Here is a 19,824-nt window from a genome sequence, read left to right as displayed (position 1 = left end):
TAGCTGTTTAATTGTCCACCACCATTCATGTCTGCAGAGCTTTGATTTGATCCGTTGGCTGTGGAGTCGTTTAGCTCCGTGTATAGCATGTTGCTTCCGCTGTTTAGCATGCATGTAGTCCTGTGTTGTAGCTTCACCAGGTTGGCACCTCATTTTTAGGTACGCCTGGTGCTGCTCCTGACATGCGCTGGCTTGTTGGTCATGGTGAGGAATATGCCGGGCCATGAGGTTACAGATTGTGCTGGAATACAATTCTGCTGCTGCTGATGGCCCACATGACTCATGGATGCCCAGCTTTGAGCTGTTCTCAATCTATCCCATTTAGCACGGTGGTAGTACCACACAACATGTTGGATGGTGTCCTCAGTGTGAAGACGGGACTTCGTCTCCACAAGGACTGTGCTGTGGTCACTCCTACCAATACAGTCATGGACAGATACATCTGCGACAAGTAGATTGATGAGGGCGAGTTCAAGTAGGTTTCTCCCTCGTGTTGGTTTGCTCACCACCTGCCGTAGGCCCAGTATGGCAGCTATGTCCTTCAGGACTCGGCCAGCTCGGTCAGTAGTGGTGCTACCGAGCCACTCTTGGTGATGGACATTGAAGTCCCCCACCCAGAGTACATTCTGTGCCCTTGCTACCCTCAGTGCTTCCTCCAAGTGGTGCTCAACATGGAGGAGGACTGATTCATCAGCTGAGGGAGGGCGGTAGGTGGTGATCAGCAGAAGGTTTCCTTGCCCATGTTTGACCTGATACCATGAGATTTCATGGGGTCCGGAGTCAATGTTGAGGACGCCCAGGGCCACTCCCTCCTGACTGTATACCACTGTACTGCCACCTCTGATGGGTCAGTCCTGCCAGTGGGACAGGACATACCCAGGGACGGTGATGGAAGAGTCTGGGACGTTGGCTGAAAGGTATGGTTCTGAGAGTTTGGCTATGTCAGGCTGTTGCTTGGCTCGTCTGTGGGTCAGCTCTCCCAATTTTGGCACAAGTCCCCAGATGTTAGTGAGGAGGACTTTGCAGGGTCGACTGGGCTTGGTTTGCCTTTGTCATGTCCAGTGCCTAATGGTCCGATGCCAGGCAGTCCGTCCGGTTTTATTCTTATTGTGACTTTCTGTAGCAAGATTGTACAACTGAGTGGCTTGGTAGTCTATTTCAGAGGGCGATTAAGAATTAACCACATTGTTGTGGGTCTGGAGTCACATATAGGCCAGACCGGGTAAGGATTGCAGGTTTCCTTCCCTAAAGGACATTAGTGAACCAGATGGTTTTTACGACAATCCAGTAGTTTCATGGCCACCATTACTGATACTAGATTTTTACTTCATTACCAGCTGCATTTCCTAGTGATTTTGTTACAGATTTGTGGAATTAAGAGATATTGAAATCAAGGGTTATTTCTGGCAAGCAAAACTAGCCCATTCAGCCCATCGAGCCCGTGCCAGCTCTCTGCAAGAGCAATCCAGTTAGCCCAACTCCCCCACCCTTTCCCCGTAGCTGTGCAAATTTTTCCCCTTCAAATCCAATTCCCTTTTATTGAATCATAAATTTCATCTGCCACGTGTATTCGAATACAGAGAAGTGCGAAGTGATACATTTTGGTAGGAAGAATGAGGAAAGGCAATATAATATAAAGGGTACAATTCTAAAAGTGGTGCAGGCACAGACAGCTTTGGGGATATATGTGCACAATTCGGTGAAGGTGGCAGCCCAGGTTGAGAAAGCAGTTAAAAAAGCTACAGGATCCTGGGCTTTATAAATAGAGGCATAGAGAACAAAAGCAAGAAAGTTATGTTGAACCTTTATAAAACATTGATTCGGCCACAACTGCAGAATTGTGTCCAATTGTGGGCACTGCACTTTAGGAAGGATGTGAAGGCCCTAGAGAGGGTGCAGAAGAGATTTACTAGAATGGTTCCTGGGATGAAGGACTTCAGTTATGTGGATAGACTGGAGAAGCTGAGGTTATTCTCTTTAGAGCAGAGAAGGTTGAGAGGAGATTTGAAAGAGGTATTCAAAATCATGAAGGGTCTAGACAGAGTAGATAGAAAGAAACTGTTCCCATTGGCAGGAGGGTCAAGAATTAAGAGGACATAGATTTAAGGTGATCGGCAAAAGAAACAAAGGCGATACGAGGAAAAACAGTTTTACACAGCGAGTGGTTAGGATCTGGAATACATTGCCTGAAGGGGTGGTGGAGGCAGATTCGATCGTGGCTTTCAAAAGGGAATTGGATAAGTACTTGAAGGGAAAAAATCTGCAGGGCTACGGGGAAAGGGCGGGAGAACGGGACTAGCTGGATTGCTTTTGCAGAGATCCCGCACTGACTCGATGGGACGAATGGCCTCCTTCCGTGCTGTAACCATTCTGTGATTCTATAGGCAACTCACAATTCCCTTTAGAGCTATTCCATTCCAAAAAGGACATTTAAGCTCCTCTCTTCATACACCATCTGATTTTCACTAATTTGGAACAATGACTAACATAAAGCAAATCTGAAGGAATATACAGAATCATGAAACAATTCACAGTATTCCCAGAAAACTGCACCTAAACATTTCCCTTTTTGATGCAGAACGGTTACTGCATGGTTAATTCCTTCTCCATGGTTAATTCCAAGATATAATCTCTCAACGGAAATAAATCCTAACCATCAACTTCAATAGTTATTGCACCCACTTTATAATGTATTAAAACACATTGTTTTAACAAATCAGATTATAGATTCTTACCTTTTCTGAGCTTCTTGTTTACTGCAGCACACTTCACAATAGTATTTATATTCACTACACAGAGTCTCTGTATTACTAAACCCCCTGTGCAAAAAAGGACAAATCTCGCATTAATCTCCAATATTTATCAATAAAATCAATTTTAAAAGATAAAAATGACTGTCTTTGAAAGGACATCTATAAATTACAAGTCTGATCATTTAATATGTAAAATTAGTAAAAAAAAGTTATATGTTGCATTGTTTTTTAAAAATCAATTGCAAAGCTAGACATCATTTTTAATATTTTACTTAGCATACCTCAAGCAATGTGTAATTGAAGTGTTCTGCTCCACATCAACAGAAAGGTCTAAAAAGTCTTCATCTTTGCTACTTACCTGTGAAGTAGAGATAATTTAAAATTACTAATAGCAGGAAGCAGTAATACAATAATCTGAAAAGTTTGTCTAAAATACAACATAAGAATGTAACAGAGATTTATTCTTTCTGGGGCTGTGGTGGATAGTTAAATGAATGATTATGTGGTTCTGTTTTTAAAGCAAAAACGAAAACCCAAAAGTGGTTATTCAAACCGAGTCAATCGCACATTTGAAAGGGAATTCAAGAAAAAAATTGAAGAATATGGGGAAAGAGCAGGGAAATAGGATTGGAGTAGATATTCTGATGTGGAGCTAGCACTGGCATAACAAATCGAATGACATCATCCATAGTTCAAGCTACCACAGATAAAGAAAGGAGTGGAAAATAAAAGCTTATTACTACTGCTATCTGGAAAATTAGTCATAACAGGTTCTTGACATTTTCCCCTCACATTTCCTTGTGTTCTGAACAAATCCACGTGATTACAAGGCTTACAAATAATAAAGTTGATGAATCTTGGAACTACTAAGTTTATTGAATGTTGAACTTACAGTTTCACAGTTAAGACATCTGGTTTCATTAGTTAATGTTCCTTGAAACATCTCATGTACCCAGGTTGGTTCAGGTATGTCACTGCCATTGCCATTGTCATCGTTAATACAGCCATTATGTAGCTGTCCGTTTTGTTTTTCCTGCTTTTTCTCTTCCTGCAGGATATCGGCAATGGTGTTTAACAGATAGTTCAGGAACTCATGAGCATCTTGTTGCATGTAATTATCAAAAAGTTCTGAAACAAAAAAAAAGTTAAGACGTGAACAATTCTGTCTGTGCTAATAGGGAGCATAAAGTGTGCTGCAATATAATTCTAATTGGAACAAGCTACTCAATTTAAGTTCCTAATTGTGATCTTTACCCTGGTATCGGAGTCAAAAATTAGTAGACTTATCCAAGCTATCAGCCAGGTTCCATAATCAAAAGAACAGAGGATGATGTGGGAGTGCTGGAGAATGAGTCCAGGATTATCTGCCTTCAACACATATTGAAAGTAAATTGTATTGTAACAATGTAATGCCTTCTCGTGAAAAGTGTAAAGGTGCTGCCTTCTGGAAATGTATAATGTACCATTACAAGATAATTTTGCTTTCAGTCAGTACTGGCTCAGGGGAATACTGATTTCAGCATCCGTGCTGCTGAAGTGGAGGGAAAGAATGTTTTGGTGGAAGATTGTGATCCAGGGTCGAATAGGGGTTGGATTGACGGATGGCTGAATATTCTAGAATTTTGCTTAATAACCTTTGAGGTTCAGAACTTTACCTCAGGAAATTATATGGGTGTGACAGTGTCCACGATGGTGGCCTGTGAAATTTTCACAGCCCCATTCTAGGGGCTTTCCCAGTACAATTTCAGGAAAACATAATGCTGGGCTTGCAAAATTCATGCTGTGCCCATTAGAACTGTGATCAATGAAATATGTTTATAAATGAAGTGTTATACACACCATTAAAGCACAGTGGCTTAAGTGGGGTTTTACCTATGGCATATATTAGTAAAATCCATTGAATAAGTGACAACACTATTAGGGTAGACTATACAAGGTCTGAGGAAGGAGCAGGCTTGATGGGACAAATAGTCTTTCCCTTATAGTTCCATGCTTTCTTATGTTCTTCAATCTTTCAATATTCTTAAAAGGAGTGTAAAGACAAGCAAGTGATTTTATTCAACCTAAACAGAACAATCACTGATGCACGAATGCTAAAATACAAAACTTGGGTAACTGTAATCTTATGGGAGAAAATATATCTGTTTTAAAACATTTCCAAACAATTATAATGTACCCATCACTTATGCATGCAGTTATTTTCAAATCTTTTATATATAACTATTTTTGCCACTCAAGTAACATTCCAGTGACTGGATAAACTCTGTACAGGTGAGTGGCAGAAAAAACACTATTATCTGTACAAAGGAGACAAGAGCATTTCAGCTGCTCAATCGGGTGCTGGCCATGCCTGGCGGCCACCTCTATAAAAGTAAATCAGCGTCAGAGCAATGGAAGGCATTCAAGGGGAAGATTCAAAGGATTCAGAGTAACATGTTCCCACAAAGAAAAAGGGTGGGACTGCCAAATCAAGAGCCCCCTGGATGACAAGGAGCATACAGGGTAAGATAAGGCAAAAAAGGGAAGCTTATGCCAGACACCAAGAGCTCAATACTGCAGAAAGCCTAGAGGAGCATAGGAAGTGCAGGGGTGAAATTAAAAAGGAAATTAGGAAAGCAAAGAGGGCATGAAAAAATACTGGCAAGTAAAATTAAGGAAAACCCAAAAATGTTTTATAAATACATAAAGAGCAAGAGGATAACTAAGGAAAGAGTAGGGCCTATTAGAGACCAAAAAGGTAACCTGTGTGGAGGCGGCAGATGTGGGTATGGTCCTTAATGAATACTTTGCGTCTGTCTTCACAAAAGAAGGGACAATGCAGAGATTGTAGTTAAGGAGAAGGTGGAGTGTGAAATATTGGATGGGCTAAACAGTGAGAGAGGAAGTATTAAGGGGATTAGCATCTTTGAAAGTAGATAAATCGCCAGGCCTGGATGAAATGTATCCCAGGCTGTTAAGAGAAGCAAGGGAGGAAATAGCGGAGGCTCTGACCATCATTTTCCAATCCTCTCTGGCTACAGGCGTGGTGCTGGAGGATTGGAGGACTGCTAACGTGTACCATTGTTTAAAAAGGAAGATAGACCGAGTAATTATAGGCCAGTCAGTCTAACCTCGGTGCGGGCAAATTATTGGAATTGATTCTGAGAGACAGCATAAATCGTCATATAGAAAAGCACGGGTTAATCAAGGACAGTCAGCATGGATTTGTTAAGGGAAGGTCGTGTCTGACTAGCTTGATTGAATTTTTTGAGCAGGTAACAAGGAAAGTCGATGAGGGTAATGCGTTTGATGTGGTGTACATGGATTTTAGCAAGACTTTTGATGAGGCCAGACATGGTAGACTGGTCAAAAAAGTAAAAGCCCATGGGATCCAAGGAAAGTGGCTAGTTGGATCCAAAATTGGCTCAGTGGCAGGAAGCAAAGGGTAATGGTTGACGGGTGTTTTTGCGACTGGAAGGCTGTTTCCAGTGGGGTCCCGCAAGGCTCAGTACTAGGTCCCTTGCTTTTTGTGGTATATATTAATGATTTGGACTTGAATGTGGCGGGCTTGGTTGAGGAGTTTGGAGATGATACAAAAATTGGCCGTGTGGTTGATAGTGAGGAGGTAAGCTGTGGACTGCAGGAAGATATCAATAGACTGATCAGGTGAGCAGAAAAGTGGCAAATGGAATTCAATCCAGAGACGTGTGAGGTAATGCATTTGGGGAAGGCAAACAAGGCATGGGTGTACACAATAAATAGGAGGATACTGAAAAGTGTAGAGGAAGTGAGAGACCTTGGCGTGCATGTCCACAGATCCCTGAAGGTAGCAGGACAGGTAGATAAGGTGGTTAAGGCAGCATACGGGACTTTCCTTTATTAGTTGAAGCATAGAATATAAGAGCAGGGAGGTTATGCTAGAACTGTATAAAACACTAGTTAGGCCACAGCTAGAGAATGGCATACAGTTCTGGTCACATCACAGGAAAGGTGTGATTACACTAGAGAAGGTACAGAGGAGATTTATGAGGATGTTGCTAGGGCTGGAGAATTCTAGCTATGAGAAAAGATTGGATAGGCTGGGGTGGTTTTCTTTGGAACAAAGGAGGCTGAGGGGAGATTTAATTGAGGTGTATAAAATTATGACAGGACTTTATAGGTCCTCCCTATTCACTCTATCTCCTTTAGCAGAGTGGTCAATGACCAGGGGGCATAGATTTAAAGTAATTGATAGAAGGATTAGAGGAGAGCTGAGGAGAAATTTTTTCACCCAGAGGGTGGTGGGGGTCTGGAACTCACTGCCTGAAAGGTTGTTAGAGGCAGAAACCCTCATTTAAAAAGTACTTGGATGAGCACTTGAAATAGACATAGAAACATAGAAAATAGGAGGAGTAGGCCATTCGGCCCTTCGAGCCTGCTCCGCCATTCAATATGATCATGGCTGATCCTCTATCTCAATACCATATTCCCACTCTCTCCCCCATACCCCTTGATGCCTTTTGTGTCTAGAAATCTATCTAGTTCCTTCTTAAATACATTCAGTGACTTGGCCTCCACAGCCTTCTGTGGCAGAGAATTCCACAGGTTCACCACCCTCTGAGTGAAGAAATTTCTCCTCATCTCAGACCTAAATGTCCTACCCCATATCCTGAGACTGTGACCCCTCATTCTGGACCCCCCCAACCAGGGGAAACATCCTCCCTGCATCCAGTCGGTCAGCCTTGTCAGAATTTTATATGTTTCAATGAGATCCCCTCTCATTCTTCCAAACTCGAGTGAATACAGGCCGAGTCGACCCAATCTCTTTTCATACGACAGTCCTGCCATCCCAGGGATCAGTCTGGTGAACCATCGCTGCGCTCCCTCTATGGCAGGAATATTCATTCTTGGGTAAGGAGACCAAAACTGCACACAATGCTCCAGGTGTCATCTCACCAAGGCCCTGTATAACTGCAGTAAGACATCCTTGCTCCTATACTCAAATCCTCTTACAATGAAGGCCAACATACCATTTGCCTTCCTAACTGCTTGCTGCATCTGCATGTTTGCTTTCAGCGACTGGTGTACAAGGACACTCAGGTCCCTTTGTACATCAACATTCCCTTATCTATCACCATTTAAATAATACTCTGCCTTTCTGTTTTTCTTTCCAAAGTGGACAACTTCACATTTATCCACATTATACTGCATTTGCCATGTATTTGCCCACTCACTGAACTTGTCTAAATCACCATGAAGCCTCTTAGCATCCTCCTCACAACTCATGATCCCACCTAGTTTTGTGTCGTCAGCAAACTTGGAAATATTACATTTGGTTCCCACATCCAAATCATTGATATATATTGTGAATAGCTGGGGCCCAAGCACTGGTCCCTGCGGTACCCCACTAGTCACTGCCTGCCACCCCGAAAAAGACACATTTATTCCTAATCTCTGTTTCCTGTCTGTTAACCAATTTTCAATCCATGCCAGTATATTACCCCCAATTCCATGTGCTTCACTTTTGCACACTAACCTCTTATGTGGGACTTCATCAAAGGCCTTCTGAAAATCCAAATAAACCACATCCACTGGTTCTCCCTTATCTATTCTACCAGTTACATCCTCAAAAAACTCCAGTAGGTTTGTCAAACATGATTTCCCTTTCATAAATCCATGTTGACTTTGTCTAGTCCAGTTGACATGTTCTAAGTGTCCTGTTATCACATCCTTTATAATAGACTCTAGCATTTTCCCTACTACTGATGTTAGGTTAACCAGTCTGTAGTTCCCTGTTTTCTCTCTCCCTCCTTTTTTATATAGTGGGGTTACATTTGCCGCCCTCCAATCTGCAGGAACTGTTCTATAATCTATAGAATTTTGGAAGATGACAACTAATGCATCTACTATTTCCATGGCTACCTCTTTTAGTACTCTGGGATGCAGATTATCAGGCCCTGGGGATTTATCGGCTTTCAGTCCCATTAATTTCTCCAGCACTTTTTTTAAAAAATACTAATTTCCTTTAATTCCTCCTTCTCACTAGTCTCTTGGTCCCCTAGCATTTCTGGGAAGTTATTTGTGTCCTCTTCTGTGAAGACAGAACCAAAGTATTTGTTTAATTGCTCTGCCATTTCCCTGTTCCCCATTATAAATTCTCCCGTTTCTGAATGTAAGGGACCTACATTTGTCTTCACTCATCTTTTTCTTTTTACATACTTGTAGAAACTTTTACAGTCCACTTTTATGTTCCTTGCAAGCTTACTCTCATACTCTATTTTTCCCCTCTTGATCAATCTCTTGGTCCTTTTTTGCTAATTCTAAATTGCTCCCATTCCTCAGGCTTGCTACTTTTTCTGGCAACTTTATATGATTCCTCTTTGGATCTAATACCATCCTTCATTTCTTTTGTTAGCCATGGTTGGGCCGTTGAACCTTCAGGGCTACGGACCAAGTGCTGGAAAGTAGGATTAAGCTGGATAGCTCTTTTTCGGCTGGCGTGGATACGATGGGCCGAATGGCCTCCTTCTGTGCCATAACTTTCTATTATTCTACCCTGGCTGCTATTAAAACCACCTTGAAATGTAAATAGGGCCTCCTGAAGCAGTTCAATAATAAATAATATAGGCAGGCGTGTTCGATCATCAACATAATCCTGACCATTACACGTTAGAAAACAAATAAAAGAGAAGCGCGTGTCTCATATGATTGAACACTTTTCTAACACCTGTATGAGAAAGGTAGGGAGACCATACATGTGAGGTAACCCTAATGTTCACAGCTTCAGTGTTTAATTTATTTTGAAGTTGGTACCAAATGCTCCAAATCAAGTTTATGTTCACACAAATAACTGTAATGAGTATATCAATCTCCCATTGTTACATTCAAAATAAACTGCTCCCTTACACATTAAAATAAACTGCTCCCTTACACATTAAAAAAAATACCATCTTCCTTCATTAGTTTAACCCTCTTCCCAACCAATGGAGGGGTGTCATCTATATTATCCTCCAGTTAAAAAAAAAAGGGGGTGCTCAATGTTAATACTAAATTGAACATAAGTTCACTATCAGGAACAAGAATGCTATGATATCCACACACTTGTTGACACAAAAAACCTATGGTAATTGTATCTTTTTTCCCCTCTATGATAAATATCATAATTACTGCATAAAACAACAGAATATTAGTTAGGGCCATCATAGTAAACTCCCCCTATGGCTGCGCTGAGTTAAATGATCTTAGGCAAGGTGGCAATAGACATTACAATTAGCTTTAACACCTTTGGCGCTCACTCCTGATTGCAATCCAGCAATCTGTTAGAAAGTGCACATACATGGACATCAAGTGAAGAAAGGATCAGGATCAGATTCAGTGTAACACACCCATTAACAGACAGTCAACACTCATCATCTAGGTCCGCACATGATGAATGATCATTTGGGCTGGAAACTGGAGGATAACTGGCACCCAGGAAACCGTACACAGCAATAACTTGCAATATATATATATATATATATATCACCTTTAATGTAAAGGAATTCTAAAGTGCTTCACAGAGGCATAATCAAAAAGTGACAGAGTCAAAGGAGGATATATTAGGAGGGCTTGGTCACAGAAGTGGCTTTTAGTGAGGGTCTTAAAGGAGGAGTGGGAGGTAGTGAGTTGAAGGGGTTTAAGGAAAGGCCTAAGAGGGTGACTGCATGGCTGCCAACGGTGGGGCGAAGGGAGGTGAGAAAGCACAAGAGGTCAGAAGACCGGAGAGTTTGGGGGGTAGTAGGGCTGGAGGAGAGGAGGGACGAGGGCATGAAGAGATTTAAACATGGGGATGATCATTTTAAATTTGAGCTGCTGGGGGACCAGGATCCAACGTAGGTCAACAACGACAACGTTGATGGGTGAGCAGGACTTTGTGCGAGTTAGGATATGGGCAGCAGAGCATTAGAATAGTCAAGTCTGGAGGTGAGAAAGACATGGATGAGAGTTTTGGGAGCAATTGAAGACTGGCAATGTTACAGAAATAGAAGTAGGCAGTCTTTGTAATGGAGAGGATATGGGATCGGAAACTCAGCTCAAGTTTGAATAGGATGCTAAGTTAACAACTTAAGGAAAGGTGGAGGAGAGAAAACAAAAGAAAATTGCCAAAACTGAAAAAAAATGAAACTTTGTTAATTATACCAAGATAGCCATACTGTTTTTCCATTAAAGAATTACAGTAATGGCATTCCACACAATATTCAGATAATCTGTATATGCTGTGATTTATTTTCCAATTATTGTGCGATCCAAATATTAAAATCTAGCCAGGATATTATTGCAAGGCAAAAATGGACAAATTGTTAGCTTTCTCCATGTTGACTTGCCCAACATTTACCTACCTTATAACGATCAACCATCACCACTCATTTTGTTAATAAGCCCTAGAGTCAGACTTTAAAATTACAAAGGTGTTGTCAGACTGTTTATATCCATGACATTTGTTCACAATTTAGACTGGCCTTATTTCCCTTGTTTAACAATCTTACCATTTTCTTTTCGTAGTCTTGTTATAAACTTTTTGGGAGGTATTACACCAACTTTCTTCTTTTGTGTAGCTATGTTGTGGAAGAGATCTGCCAAGCACGTGAGTAGGTTTTCCTTTCTCCTGGGCTGATTCTTGTAGGCTAGAACTTTCTCTCGAAATGGACGGCAAAAATAAAGTGCCTGAAGGACTGAATTACAGTAGCAGGTATTCCCAAACTAATAACACAAGAGAGGACAAAACAAGTCCAAGTCAGTCACAAGCTAGATCCAAAAATAGTTCAGAAAAATAAAACTCTTTACACAGTTGTATGAATAAATAATCAGATATCCCTAGTCATTCTGAAGTGATGCCAATTTTAACAGATATTTTAATCTATTCTTAAGCGAAATGTTATCCCGTAATTTTTTGTTGTAGCATTAGGGCACAAAAAAAAGGTTACTCTTGTTTTAAAATAACTATAATGAGGTACTGTTACATATTACTATGTATACATACACAAAATATTTAATCAAAAAGTTCTTCAATGTTGTAAGTTTCAGAATTATTTTAAAATATTAAAACATTGGGCCAGAATTTCCGGGCTCTAACTTACACAGAAATGGCACCAAAATTTAGGCTAGTTTCTGCGCTGATGTTGCTGACGGGAATTTATGCCCAAATTTCCTATGGACCTTATTTGCTTATATTGGAATGTAAAAATCAGCGTAAAACGAGTGCAAATGCAGTGCCATCAATAAGAGAAATATTGGCCTGTGTCATCTGCCATTGCAACTCATTCTCAGAGCCTTTTGCCTCTGCTGCTCCTCTGCCATTATAATGCAAAACTGGGGTATGCCCAATGGGAAGGCAACTCAAGTTGCTCAGTCCTTCTGAACACATGGTGGGGAGGTCTGTAGAATTTCAGCTGCATGGAGACTGACAGCTCTTTGGTTAAGTATAGTGCAGGTTTCAGTATGAATTTAAAAAACAATTTTTTAAAGACTGCATAAAAAATTGCCATCAAACTCAAGAAATCTCAGTTACGCTGATATCAGGTGACTTCAGGCCGTGCTGCACCTAAACATTTGCGTGTAAATCTACACCAGCACATTATTCGTGTAAACCTAAGACCCTCGCACGAGTTGGTCTTTTGCATGAGAGCAGAGCTATGTAAATGAAGGCAGAGGGTTTTGGCAGGCGTATCTCGGGGGCAGCGCAAACGATCGTGAAAATTTGCGCGTAGTGTTGTTTCGGCATAAATCAGTTACACTTGAATTTCCTGCAAGCAAATGGTGAAACTCTGGTCTTACACCATAGTTATGCTGAACCTTTACATGAATTCTCTGGCCATTCAGTACAACTATTGATTTTTCAGTCTGGAACCAATTAAAAGCAAAATCAGCTCTATAGATAAATATTATGTACTTATCATAAACCACCTTGTTTGCCTTAGGAAAAAAATTATTACTTTTTTAAATGTTTGTATAATTTCCATTTCATTCTTAAACAGTGATGCAGATACTTGGATTATGTAAGCCAGCGATCACTTTTTCCAGTACTTCTGCTCCTGATCATTTGTCAATTCAAGACTGACCATGAGCTTCCATCCTCCCCCCGCCCCTATCCCAGTGTCCACATAATTTGCTATATTTTAACAATTGGCAATGGCTATGGGGAGGAAAAGGCAGAAAGAAAAACTGCCTGTAAAACTGATTCTCCTAGTTGGAGAAAATCTCTTTCAAATGGCTATTAAAGGTCTTGAGCAAACTACATTTGAGTAGCTGACACTCAACTTGTTTCCAAGATATGCACAATATGAGAGTGCACTAAAATATACTATTGATGCTAATATGGCAATCTTACTCAGACCAACTATAAGGATAGATAGGGTAAGAAATGTAACAGGTACACAGACACTGTTGTTCAGAATATGATATATTAAACATGTTGTCAGGACAACAAAAAGGAGCTCTACATCTCTTGCATCTCATCCAGCTGACCTGGATGGACTAAATGCTGCCACAGCTTGACAAGAGGAAAAATAGCTAACTCCCCATGCCAGCACCATTATCCCTCACCGTTAAGTGCACAATACACATAAAAACGCCTTTAATGATTCAGTCCCTTTTAGAGATATTTAGAAATCAGTCTGCTCTACGTTATGCCTGTGTTGACTGAATTCTCAAAGAACATTTCTTACATGTTCTGGTACAAAGGCACAAAATTCTTCACCCTTCAGGGTATATGAAAGATCCTGAATAAAGATCAGCATTAAAAAAAGGGTACAATTTATTTTGGCAGAACACAATTGGGGAGGAAGATTCTGCATAATATGATTTGTTAAATTTTCATTATTCACCAAAGTACAAAATAACCAAAGAAAATGCTTAGCCAATGAGGGGGGGAAAATTAACCAATAGTTAACCGATGGTCATGATGGGCAGCAGACTAGATGCACAAGAAATTTTATTTTAATGATATATATTAATGTAGCAGATTTTTGGACAATAAATCATATCATGCTAAAATGTTAAATTAAAATTAAATTAAAACAGAGCCTACAAGAATAAATTAAAACGAATTTAGCATTCATTCAGTAAGGCATGCCCAACCAAAGTTGAAAAGATGCAAGCAGTTTGTCGGCTGTAAAACATGACAGTTGTCCCCATATTACTGTACTCAAATAGGAGAATGGTAACAAGACCTAAACCTCCATGATGCTTATTTACATTTTGTTACAAATGTAATAGTTGCCACAGAGTGTTAGTGAATTATACTGGATATTTTCATTTTTCCATATCACAGTATTCATTCTTTTAGTATCATAGTCTATTTAAGAGTGTAGATTTATTAGAAAAATATGAGTTGTTCTTACTAGGGTTTGATTGTATTCAACAGATGGATCAAAATACAAACCACGTTTTAAGGGAAGAAAGGTTAGGGAAGTGTTTTCTGTATGAAGTAGTCCCCCATCTCCCTCCATTCAAACAAAATTTAACAAGGCTTCCTTGATGGCTCAATCGTACAGTACTTAGCTATACAGACCAGGAAGGTCCCAGGTTTGATCCCTGGTCTGTACTGATCTCAGCTATGGCAATGATGGGGGCTCTGGAATTGACCACAGCATCCCTGGGTCAGGGGAGGAATAAGCCAGAGTTCCTGCTGCAGATCACAATCCAGAGATCAATGGTTAAAGTGTAACAGTGATTGTCAGAGGAGGACAGAAGAGGTTCTGCTGTTTTGCCTGTGTAGTCAAACAGTCGCCATCTTACTCCACGTGAAAAATGGGCACTTGGGGAAAGTTCTTCAGGGTTGCAGGCACTTGTTGAACTGTATCATGGCACAAGTAACTGCCTTCAGAAGGGAAGATGATGATGATTCCTTCCAAAGCCCCAACAAGATATCTTCTACCTGTTAGATGTCCTCATTCTAGTAGTATATTTTTGGCCTCATGGAGACTCATTTCGGAGATCTGCTCTCCTCATAATCCACTCTAATGACGTGCTATGTGGATGGGGAGGTGTAGCCAGAATGCCCTGCAGTTGCTCCATTTGATTTTTGCTAGGGTCTAGCACTTTGGACACTATGGAGACCAATATAGAGCCAACCAATCCTAGGAAAATCACTACTTAAGTACACAGCAAAATCTAGCAGGCAGTAATTTCTAAAGGGTGGGGCACCTTCAGGCCAGTCTAAAGTTCTGCTCCAAAAAAAATAAACAAATCATTGTGACACAAGAGAAGAAGTCTGAAATGGCAAACCTAGAGAAGACTGAAAATATGCTATTAAAATATCATCTCTACTGGATCATTTATTTTCAAATAGGAACATAGGAACAGGAGTAGGCCATTCAGCCCCTCGAGCCTGCTCCACCATTTGATAAGATCATGGCTGATCTGTGATCTAATTCCATATACCTGCCTTTGGCCCATATCTCAATACCTTTGGTTGCCAGAAAGCTATCTATCTCAGATTTAAATTTAGCAATTGAGCTAGTATCAATTGCCGTTTGCAGAAGAGAGTTCCAAACTTCTACAACCCTTTGTGTGTAGAAATGTTTTCTAATCTCACTCCTGAAAGGTCTGGCTCTAATTTTTAGACTGTGCCCCCTACTCCGAGAATCTCCAACCAGCGGAAATAGTTTCTCTCTATCCACCCTATCTGTTCCCCTTAATATCTTATAAACTTCGATCAGATCACCCCATAACCTTCGAAACTCTAGAGAATACAACCCCAATTTGTGTAATCTCTCCTCGTAACTTAACCCTTGAAGTCCAGGTATCATTCCAGTAAACCTAAGCTGCACTCTCTCCAAGGCCAATATGTCCTTGCATAGGTGCGGTGCCCAGAACTGCTCACAGTACTCCAGGTGCAGTCTAACCAGGGTTTTGTATAGCTGCAGCATAACTTCTGCCCCCTTGTACTCTAGTCCTCTAGATATAAAGGCCAGCATTCCATTTGCCTTATTGATTATTTTCTGCACATGTTCATGACACTTCAATGATCTATGTGCCTGAACCCTAAGTCCCTTTGGACATCCACTGTTTTTAACCATTTAGAAAGTACCCTGTTCTATCCTTTTTTGATCCAAAATGGATGAACTCACATTTGTCTACATTGAATTCCATTTTTTGTTTTATTCGTTCACGGGATGTGGGCGTCGCTGGCAAGGCCGGCATTTATTGCCCATCCCTAATTGCCCTCGAGAAGGTGGTGGTGAGCCGCCTTCTTGAACCGCTGCAGTCCGTGTGGTGACGGTTCTCCCACAGTGCTGTTAGGAAGGGAGTTCCAGGATTTTGACCCAGCGACAATGAAGGAACGGCGATATATTTCCAAGTCGGGATGGTGTGTGACTTGGAGGGGAACGTGCAGGTGGTGTTGTTCCCATGCGCCTGCTGCCCTTGTCCTTCTAGGTGGTAGAGGTCGCGGGTTTGGGAGGTGCTGTCGAAGAAGCCTTGGCGAGTTGCTGCAGTGCATCCTGTGGATGGTGCACACTGCAGCCACAGTGCGCCGGTGGTGAAGGGAGTGAATGTTTAGGGTGGTGGATGGGGTGCCAATCAAGCGGGCTGCTTTATCTTGGATGGTGTCGAGCTTCTTGAGTGTTGTTGGAGCTGCACTCATCCAGGCAAGTGGAGAGTATTCCATCACACTTCTGACTTGTGCCTTGTAGATGGTGAAAAGGCTTTGGGGAGTCAGGAGGTGAGTCACTCACCGCAGAATACCCAGCCTCTGACCTGCTCTCGTAGCCACAGTATTTATATGGCTGGTCCAGTTAAGTTTCTGGTCAATGGTGACCCCCAGGATGTTGATGGTGGGGGATTCGGCGATGGTAATGCCGTTGAATGTCAGGGGGAGGTGGTTAGACTCTCTCTTGTTGGAGATGGTCATTGCCTGGCACTTATCTGGCGCGAATGTTACTTGCCACTTATCAGCCCAAGCCTGGATGTTGTCCAGGTCTTGCTGCATGCAGGCTCGGACTGCTTCATTATCTGAGGGGTTGCGAATGGAACTGAACACTGTGCAGTCATCAGCGAACATCCCCATTTCTGACCTTATGATGGAGGGAAGGTCATTGATGAAGCAGCTGAAGATGGTTGGGCCTAGGACACTGCCCTGAGGAACTCCTGCAGCAATGCCCTGGGGCTGAGATGATTGGCCTCCAACAACCACTACCATCTTCCTTTATGCTAAGTTTGACTCCAGCCACTGGAGAGTTTTCCCCCTGATTCCCATTGACTTCAATTTGCCACAGTTTATCTAATCTATCAATATCCCTTTGTAATTTTATGTTTTCATTTACACTGCTTACAATGCCACCAATCTTTGTGTCATCGGCAAACTTAGATATGAGACTTTCTATGCCTTCACCTAAGTTGTTAATAAATAGTGAATAATTGAGGCCCCAAGACAGATCCCTGCGGGACTCCACTAGTCACATCCTGCCAATGTGAGTACCTTCCCATTATCCCTACTCTGTGTCGCCTTTCGCTCAGCCAACTTCCTAACCAAGTCTGTACTTTTCCCTCGATTCCATGGCTTCTATCTTGGCTAACAGTCTCTTATGTGGGACTTTATCAAATGCCTTCTGGAAGTCCATATAAATAACATCTATTGACATTCCCCTGTCCATTACTTTAGTCACATCTTCAAAAAATTCAATCAGGTTTGTCAGGCACGACCTACCTTTCACAAATCCATGCTGGCTCTCTCTGATTAACTGAAAATTCTCGAGGTGTTCAGTCACCCTATCCTTAATTATAGACTCCAGCATTTTCCCCACAACAGATGTTAGGCGAACTGGTCTATAATTCCCTGGCTTCCCTCTCTCTCCTTTCTTAAAAAGCAGAGTGACATGTGCAATTTTCCAATCTAGAGGGACAGTTCCTGAATCTAGAGAACTTTGAAAGATTATAGTTAGGGCATCTGCAATGTGCTCACCTACTTCATTTAAAACCCTGGGATGGAAACCATCTGGTCCTGGGGATTTGTCACTCTTTAGTGCTATTATTTTCTTCATTACTGTTGTTTTACTTATGTTAATTTTATTGAGTCCCTGACCTGATTCAATATTAGTTTTCTTGGGGTTTCCGGCATGCTATCCTCTTTTTCTACTGTAAATACTGACGCAAAGTAATCATTCAACATCTCTGCCATTTCCCCATTGTCAATGACAATATCCCCACTTTCAGTTTTTAAGGGGCCAACACTGCTCCTGACCACCCTCTTTCTCCTAATATAACAATAAAAGTTCTTCGTATTGGTTTTGATATCCCTTGCAAGTTTCTTTTCATACTCTCTAAAAGAGATGTGCTAGTACTTCTCATACTCATAACTTCTTTGTCTACTGCAAGGTGCACACTCCTTCACAACAGTAGTTCCTTTACAGAATGCTGGATATGTAGTTCCGCAGCTCTACTCAAAACTCACTGGACTGCCAACTTTTAGCCTGCCCTTTATTTCCTCCAGATCTGTATTTTAAAATGTAACTTTGTTTTAAAAAAAGTTGCAAACTTCCAAGTAAGTGAATTACATTTCCTCTCTATGTCAAAGACTTTGCTTATTAATCCTCCAACATCAATTATGAGCAATGTAAAATGTTGTAATGAATGAAATCAAATATTTTAAGAACTCATTATTTAGCCATTTCTAAAATTCTAGTCAGCAAATTGCTTTAAAAAATATTTAAATCATAACAATCTAATCAACATTGATTTGTTGGTGCCATTTTGAAATTTCAGGTACTTACATTGACTAAACCAAAGTAATGCTCATTGACTGGAAACTGTTCTGGCCCAATCTCTTTCTCCAAAGCAGAGGCATTGATGCCCTGATAAAAAAAAAGGGGGAAATAATTTAAATGATTTTTACTCATCTGTTGTAAACAATGGTGAAGCTGAAAAGGAAAATGTAAGCAGTCTATGTTTCACATACAAAGCTGTAACAGTTAACACAGAATTTGTAACCCTCTGCTGGTATCTTCACAGAATCTGAAGTCCAGGGTTCAGTCTGAGCAGAGCCTTCAGGTTCCTGCTATACCATTAGAGTCATGCTGGCCCATTAAATTGATAGTATGTGCACTTCCTTGTGAACCTTCTTTTATCATTACTGCACAGGACTTTACTCTAAGGCTTAAGTAGGTGCTGGAGCTACTTAGAGTCTACAAGAAGAATAAGCGGCCAGTGATTATTCGTTTACATAACTGCCAAACTCAGTCCTTGAAAGATTTTTATCATGAATAATCAAGCTGATCAAATGTTAACTATTTTCTCAACCGAAGCGAGTGAAAGTTTTTGAAGCATTACTTGGCAAGTACAGCGCCCAAAACAGTTTCAGTCCAACTGTATGGTTTAAACATAATAAATATCATTGATTTTTATATATAATTTTGCTCCTGTGGCATTAACTCCCTATTCATATGTAGTAACTGATCCCCATTTTTCTACCGCTTTTCACATGAACTGCTCTGGAAGCATTCTACAGTGAAAGACCTTTTCTCTTTGGGGATTATGCTACCAGCTGTGTACCATTTTGTTCAACACTTTTCTCATGTGGACTCAAACATATGCAAAACAAAATGTTGTTCAAAATAAAACAATGCTGTACTTCCCAAAGGGGAACAAAAGAAGCATTGGCAGTGAAATGCTGGAATATTTTCCATAATTCATGGCCATCCTTCCTTCCTTCCACATTTTTTTTAAAAAACCCATCATAAGTTGTGCCTTTGATATTTCTATCCATGACTCTAATGGCACTTTGCTATTTTTCTGCCTTCGCTTATTTCTGTTCTTGATTTTTACCACCACTTTCTGCATGTTCTTCCAATTGTTAGTCATATACAATAGATAATCAGAGTTCCAAAATTCTATGACCGCGTTGGCCACAAAAACAGAACAGAATGACATTGATGTCACCCCAGATGTTAACATCAGTTGGCAGCATTTTGGAATAGGAAAGACATGGGTGGAATTAGAAGCAGCCATTTGTACCACATTATAAAAGATTTATTCTGTTGCCAACCAAAAAATCCTTGCAGTTCCAATATATGTTTTAATTTGTGTGAAATCAAAACATGACATGTTTTCTTGTGTAATTCTAATTCAAAATCTCCTT

General features: G+C 40.8%; 1 protein-coding gene across 1 annotated transcript in view; it reads right to left on the bottom strand.

The window, feature by feature from the left end:
* Positions 1-19,824, bottom strand: part of usp12a (ubiquitin specific peptidase 12a) — a 49,748-nt gene that overhangs the window by 17,477 nt on the left and 12,447 nt on the right. The window contains exons 2-6 of the mRNA XM_067986014.1: positions 18,461-18,541; positions 11,237-11,450; positions 3,646-3,881; positions 3,035-3,111; positions 2,736-2,819 (exon numbers count right to left, since the gene is read on the bottom strand). Coding sequence (XP_067842115.1) covers positions 2,736-2,819; positions 3,035-3,111; positions 3,646-3,881; positions 11,237-11,450; positions 18,461-18,541 — 692 coding nt within the window. The remainder of the gene's footprint in view (positions 1-2,735; positions 2,820-3,034; positions 3,112-3,645; positions 3,882-11,236; positions 11,451-18,460; positions 18,542-19,824) is intronic.

The sequence above is a fragment of the Heptranchias perlo genome, chromosome 6, assembly GCF_035084215.1.
Source record: "Heptranchias perlo isolate sHepPer1 chromosome 6, sHepPer1.hap1, whole genome shotgun sequence".
NCBI lineage: Eukaryota > Metazoa > Chordata > Chondrichthyes > Hexanchiformes > Hexanchidae > Heptranchias > Heptranchias perlo.
The sequence above is the reverse complement of the archived record's forward strand: the minus strand, read 5'-3'. Positions and strand labels throughout refer to the sequence as shown.